At 53.2% G+C, this 7383-nt stretch overlaps 1 protein-coding gene across 1 annotated transcript; it reads left to right on the top strand.

Moving 5' to 3' along the window:
- The first annotated feature begins 409 nt into the window (after positions 1–409).
- LOC136189076 (uncharacterized) lies at positions 410–7057 on the top strand. The gene is made up of 9 exons (XM_065976919.1): positions 410–1331; positions 1390–2342; positions 2519–3323; positions 5738–5814; positions 5883–6059; positions 6113–6158; positions 6668–6784; positions 6831–6938; positions 6987–7057. The coding sequence occupies exons 1-9, from the start codon at positions 410–412 to the stop codon at positions 7055–7057; spliced, it is 3276 nt and encodes a 1091-aa protein (XP_065832991.1).
- The last annotated feature ends 326 nt before the right edge of the window (positions 7058–7383 follow it).

The raw sequence follows: 7383 nt of genomic DNA on the forward strand, positions 1-7383 counted from the left end.
AGAATAACTCAGTGGATCAAATCCGTACTGACGCGGTCTTGTTAATCGACCTCCAAGAGTTTCGTAGGCGGCAACTGCTTCAGAGCATGTCGGGATAGCAACGTGAGGAAGTCTGCCCACGTGCAGACGCTGCTGCATCAGTTCAAGTGGCACTTCCTTTTGCGGTATACGATGATTGTTCCACGCTTCGATAAATACAGCTGCTCCGTGGCTTGCTAGCATCTTTGCTACGTAGGACACGACAAACTGATGTACTGGAGAATTGACCACGTCTATTTCTCCGGTGTCACTCATTTCGTTTAGGGCTAATTTAATGGGATAATTTATTCGCCCATTCACCTCCACCCATATGCGTTCGATATTTGGCGCCAATAAACATTCTTCTTTGGCTACCTGACATGGTGACAGGATGGATCACTCGCGCGACTCCCGTCCGCTCGCTTTCACTCCGCGACCTCCCGCGTCGTCTCTGTCTCGCTCATCTATGCTTTCTACGCCGTCGCGCTCCAGCGACGACTCTCAACTGCCTTCGTCGACATCGTCGGCGTCGCCATCTTTCCGTCTCGCCGCGACTTCGCCGCACGTCCTGGTGCAGCCAACGAGCGTCCCTCCGCCGGCTCCGTTCAAAGTGCGCGGCACCGATACTCTCGAAGACGCCTGGCGGACATGGCGTCAAGCGTGGGACGCGTACTCGATAGTTACGCGTCTGTCGGAGGAATCGTCCGAGTATCGGGTCGCCATGCTCCTGAGCGTTATCGGTCCGTTCGGCGTCCGCATGTTCAACGGTTTGCCCTTCGACTCGGACGCGGCCAAGAAATCGATCGATCGTGTTCTGGCCCTCTTCGCGGCCAAATGCGTTGGCGAAACCAACGTCATCTACGAGCGCTATCTATTTTTGGATCGTCGCCAGGGCGCTTCTGAAGATTTTGAGGAGTATCTTACGGATCTAAAGGCCATCGTGCGTCGCTGCGATTACGGCTCTATGGAAGATGCCCTCCTTCGCGATCGCATCGTTCACGGCATCGTGCGCGAATCCGTGCGAAAGCGGCTGCAGTCAAAGAAGGATCTCACGCTCGAGAAGTGCGTCGCACTCTGCCGTGCCGACGCGAAGACCACAAGCCAAGCGCAGACGATGCGCCGAGTTTCGAATCCGAAGCAGACAGTAGACGACGAGCTTCATGTCGTGCGCTCATCGTCTCTCGGCGCCGCGACGCGCAGCACACCGGCTGGGAATGCTCCCAAGAACGCCCCTTCGGCGAGAAAGAATGAAACTGATAACGCCCCTCGCGACACTACGTCTCGACCGCGACGCATCGACTGCCACTACTGTGGTCTAAACCATATCTATGGACGCAAGCACTGTTCGGCGGTCGGTAACAAATGCTCTAGCTGCGGCGGGGTCGATCATTTTCCTCGCGTGTGTCGGAAGCGCCTCGGCCGACGCGATCAGGTTCAGCAGATCGAAGAGGCCGATGAGGACGACGAGGTCGTACGACGTCGAAGAGCAACTACTCGTCATTACGGATCCTGAACAAGATTCGCTTCACGCGCTCGGCGACGATACGGCCTCATCCGCGTTTCCGAAGAAGTTGATAGCAACTGTGGATGTCAACGGACAGAGCGTGCGCTTCCAGCTCGATTCCGGCGCCAACTGTGACATCATTCGGGAATGCGATCTCCCACCGGATACGCCTGTCACGACGACAACACGCACTCTTCTTCTCTACGACCGCTCCAAAGTGGCACCTGTGGGGGAATGCAGCCTTCGCGTGCGCCGTCCGCATACGCCTACATGGTTTCGTGGCAGTTTTCTCGTTGTCCGCGACGCTCCGCTGTCAATCTTGGGCTCTTCCTCGTCCCAGCGACTCGGCTATATTGAAGTGCGCCGCGAATTTTTGTATCACGCCGACGCTACCACGCGGGACGATTCGGCGGACTCTCTGTCTAAGAACATTCTTCTCGATCGTTTTCCTGCAGTTTTTGCCGACGCTATCGGAGCGTTTCCGGGCGTCCAACATCTGGATATCGACACGTCGGTGACCCCAACCCAAATTCCTACTCGTCGCATCCCCGTTGCAATTAAGCAGCCGCTACAAGACGAGCTCGCGCGGTTGGAGGCACAAGGCGTTGTCTCGCGCGTTACCGATCCCACTCCTTGGGTGTCTGCGTGCCTTACGGTTCCGAAATCTAATGGGCGACTTCGGGTCTGCCTCGACCCCAAGCCTTTGAATCGCGCTCTGCGTCTGAGTCACTATCACATGCCCACTCTCGATGATGTTCTCTCCGAACTAGCTCACGCTAAAGTGTTTTCGATAGCCGACGTTCGAAATGGGTTTTGGCATGTTGTGTTCGACGCTGTCTCGCGGCTTCTCACAACGTTTGGCACCCCGTTCGGCCGATTCTGCTGGAACCGTCTTCCGTTTGGAATCACAAATCTTTCAACGACGGCTCACCGAATGTCTGGAAGGTTTAGACGGAGTTTATGTTGTGGCAGACGACGTCCTGATTGTCGGCAAAGGGGACGATCAATAATGCCGTTGCCACTAAAGATCACGACAACAAGCTCTGCGCTTTTCTGGACCGATGTGTCGCACGCGGTATCAAGCTTAATCTGGACAAGCTCCAGCTCCGCGTCTCTTCGGTCGCCTACCTGGGAAATCGCCTGACGCCCGCTGGGTTGGAGCCTCATCCGCACAAAGTCGCCGCAATTCAGAAAATGCTTCCGCCTGCCGATGTTTCGGCCGTGCGCCGCGTGCTCGGCGTTGTCAACTACCTCTCACGTTTCGTTCTACATCTCGCTGATCTGTGCGCTCCTCTCCGTCGCCTCACTCACCACGACACGCCGTGGCAGTGGACGGAGTTGGAAGAAGCAAGTTTTCAACGCATTAAAGACGCTATCTCGTCGCAACCGGTTCTGCGATTTTACGATCCCAAACAGCCACTTTCTCCGCAATGCGATGCCTCGGACACGGGTCTCGGCGCGGCGATTCTCCAGAATGGCCAACCAATCGCCTACGCTAGCGCTGCGATGACACAACCGCAGCAGGCCTACGCGCAGATCGAAAAGGAACTATTGGCGATTGTGTTCGGTCTCGAACATTTTTATCAGTACACGTACGGTCGAGTGGTGCACATTCAGTCCGAACACAAGCCACTGGAAACAATTGTCCGAAAGCCCCTTCACAACGCGCCGCGTCGTCTACAACGTCTTCTTCTTCATCTGCTCAGCTATGACACTCATGTGGAGTATCGCAAGGGTTCCGAGCTACACCTGGCGGACACTCTCGCGCGCTCTCCTTCGGGACCCTTCCACGCTTCAATCGGTTCACCTCCTCACGGATCTCTCGGCGGATCATCACGCCGACGACATATCTAGTCCGGTTCTAGCCGAAATCCGTGACTGCACCCAAGCTGACGCTTCGATGCAAGTTCTCATCAGCATTATTCGCTCGGGGTGGCCAACTTCCAAGGCGGCCGTTCCTGATCCGGCAAAGCCCTACTACTCCGTCCATGCGCAACTCACCGTTTACGACGGGATAATTTACTACGGCGAACGCGTTCTGATTCCGCCGGTGCTTCGCCCTTCAATTATTCGGCGACTACACAAGTCTCACATTGGCGTCAATGCGTGCATTCGCCGGGCGTCGGATGTTCTTTACTGGCCGGGATTTACCTCGCAGCTGCGGGATGTGCTGACTGCGTGCGACATTTGTCGTTCCTTTGACGTCCGCCAGCAAAAAGAATCCCTGCACTCTCACTCAGTTCCAACCCGGCCTTGGATGAAGGTTGGGGCCGACCTCTTTCATTTCGATGGCGACGAATATCTCCTCCTGGTGGATTACTACAGCAACTACGTTCTCGTTTGCCCTCTTGCCGAAACGCACTCTCATGACGTCATCGCTGTGCTAGAAGAGCAATTTTCTCAATATGGCATCCCAGACGTTCTCTTCACCGACAACGGACCGCAATTCTCTTCCCATCGGTTTCGCGAATTTGCCAGGGACTGGTTTTTTCTTCACGTCACCAGCAGCCCGGGATACCCTCAATCAAATGGGAAATCTGAGAACGCCGTCCGCACAGTGAAGCGCCAATGGCGCAAGGCTCTAGCCGACGGTCAGAACAAGTGGCTAGCGCTGCTTGCGTGGCGTAACTCTCCTACCGAGGGTATGACCGTGAGCCCCTCCCAGCGTTTTCTCTCACGTCGTACGCGTACTCTGCTGCCGACGGCACATTCTCTTCTGGCCCCTTCGGTTTCACCTTCGACTCAAGCCGCTGTCGCCGAGGCAAAAGCTAAACAGGCCTACTACTACAACCGCCAGGCACAAGATCTTCCTCCCCTGCAGTTAAATGACGCTGTCCGCATTCAGCCGCCGACGACGTCCGCTCCATGGGGCTATGGCACGGTTGTGGCAATACTTCCTCAACGCTCCTACGTGGGGGTGGAGACGCCGGATGGCTCTCATCTCCGACGGAACCGTCGCCATCTGCGACGCAACCGTCGCCATCGGCGACGCACCCGTCAGTCGTCAGTTTCTCTCTCGTCGTCATCTTCTCTCCCACAGCCTTCCTCTCGTCGATCTTCGTCTCCGGAACCCGTTCCTTCTCCTCGGTCTACTCCGTCTCCTCCGCCCGGGCCACAGTCTCGGCCGAAGCGCAATCGTCGCCCCCCGAGCTACTTGCAGGATTTTGTTGTTCAGTACCCGTGATGTTTGTGTGGTGTCCTGTTCTCGCCTACGTTGTGTTGAGTTTTGTTGCGTGATTTTTTTTTAGGAGGGGAGATGTGACGGTATAGGGTACTAAGTAGTTGATATTTGGCGCCAATAAACATTCTTCTTTGGCTACCTTACAACGATGATGATCCTACCAGGGATACTAGACAATAGGGATAAGAAACGCACGCATGGTAGTGTACATTGTGACGCATGATGCGTGACACGGCCACGCCCCCTCACCAGCTTGTTACCTCTGTCAAATAATTATCGATATCTCCAAATCTGAAAGCTGCAGAGCCTTCTAATTTATTGGCAAGGTTTGGAACTGACTACGAATTAATTTCCCTTTGTCGTTTTTATCAAACGAGGTTGCTTACGACGATTTTGGCCCGTTTCTCTTCAGCGAGCGACTTTGTGCAATTGTTATGATTGTTTGAAAGGATTTCAGATCTCCAAAGTCTATTCGAATATTAGACTATAAACGTCAAAGTGCAACTGTCTTGCCCAAGATCGTCTGTCATTCATAATCACCAGATTAAAGGCAATTTTGCAATTTGCCAATAGAGGTGCTTAGCAGAAAATCGTCTCGATTTTGACGGTTAGAAACCAGTAATGATTTTGGGCAATACAGTTGCACTTTGAGGTATATTGTCAACAATTTGAATGAACTTTGGGGTTCTGAGAACCTTTAGAACGATCGTAACAATTGCACAAAGTCACGGTGATGGGGTGCTGTAAGGAAACGGGTCGAAATCGTCTATAGGACATCATCGTTTTGGTTAAAACGACATTCGTTTATCTGGGTTACACAGCTAGAGACACTGCCGTATGCAGTTCCACTGATTTACATGTCAGTGGACGAGGAATGGTCAGGTGCAATTCCTGAGCGTTCGAACGGTGGCGTCTAGTGACCCAACCCTCGGTCTCGCAAAAAACTGCTTTTCGTACAATACATTTATTTTGATAAATATACTTAACACTTAATTATTTTAGAAAACTGTTAAATATCTTCTTTTTTCCCGCAGACATTGACGACGACGTCAGCGACACGATGCTGATAGGACCGGCTCGTGGTCGCGTACGCGCCGCTCGAAAATTCTCTGTAAAGAGGAATTACGTCCATCTAATCAATTTAGTGACACGAGTGAGCTTTTACCCTTCCGCCGTTAGCTTCCCGTTTCTCAGAAATGGTCCCAGCTTGGCGGCGTCCTCTTTTGCCAGATGCCCGGCCATCTTTCGATGGCCGCGGCACATCGCGAAGACGTAGACGGCGTTTCGGTCGTGCTGGTTGTGGTGGTCCCATTCCAGCACGACGGGGACCTTTCTGGCGACTTTGTCGGCCCCGGCGTACAGCTTAACAGCTTTCACGACGGAACAAAAAATGTATTCGAAATTTTTAGGGGCAGCGCGCTTATGACGACACCCTATGCGACCATTCGGAGGGCCGTAACTCAAAAACGACGCAAGCAAGGCAAAATCGCTTAGACCAATTTGTTTTGCTTTGTCTTCTGTGTGTTTTCGCGCATGCGGCGAATCGCGAAAACAAGCGTGGACTCCAGAAAACGCACTTAGCAACCATTTTTCGAAGCGAAACTGAAAGCCAACGGAGCGACGAAGAGAAAATCGGCTTGACCAATTTTTAGAGGTGAGACAAAGTAGCGATTCTGTAGAAGACATCGGGTAGTTGCAAATGGATCGACGGCAAGAAACGAGGAAACATGGTTTTGAGGAATCTATCAAGATTACGCGGAAGACACGCAGGTGATCAACTAATCCTTCGGATAGAAGTTGGAGTAAGTATCTATTATGCGCCTGAAACAGCTGACACGGGCGTAAGTACTACCTAATTTGAATTTCGCGGTCCTTTCCCACGAGGGGTCACGTGGGAACCTTATGCGTGGGTGCAGTGTACGTCGCAATTGAGTTAGTATCTTTGTAATGCCAGCCTCATTTAGCAACCAAACCTAAGCGTGCGACCAAAAACGCCCAACAGGCCGCCGGCGGACGCAGCGGAGGCGTAGGGAAAAAATTGGCAGCCACCGAGGAAAAGTCGCGTCACGCGTCGGGCAGAGGTATGTTGCTAAGGCTAAGTATCTTCGTCATGTGAGACTCACTTAGCGACCGAACCCAAACGTGCGACCAAAGACGCTCAACAGGCCACCGGCGGACGCAGCGGAAGCAATTTGGTAGCCACCGAGAAGAAGTCGCATCGCGCGTCGGGCAGTGGTACGTCGCAATTGACTAAGTATCTTCGTAATGTGAGCCTCATTTAAGTAGCGACCAAACCCAAACGTTCGGCTCAAGGGGCCGCGGGCATACCCAGCGGAGCCAGTGGTAAGCCGTAATCGACTAAGTATTTAGGATCTTGGTAATGCGAGTCTCATTTAGCTACACAACGCGTGATCGCAGCCAGCGAGGATCAACAGAATCCCCCAAGTGATGTGAAGAGATCGGACGCCACGAGCGCACGCAGCGGAGTCGGAGCAACTGGTAAGTCGTGTACTCGAATATGTATCGATTCACTTCATTTGAGCCTCTTTTCAACTATCAAACGCAAGCGCGTGATGAGGAGCGATGACGCTCAACACGCCGCCGCCGGAAGCGCTGCTAAAGGCACATGTGTTGTTGAATCGAAGGACTTCGCCAGGGAAAAGTCGGGCCGCGGCAGTGG

This window comes from Oscarella lobularis, chromosome 7 (genome assembly GCF_947507565.1).
Source record: "Oscarella lobularis chromosome 7, ooOscLobu1.1, whole genome shotgun sequence".
Lineage (NCBI taxonomy): Eukaryota > Metazoa > Porifera > Homoscleromorpha > Homosclerophorida > Oscarellidae > Oscarella > Oscarella lobularis.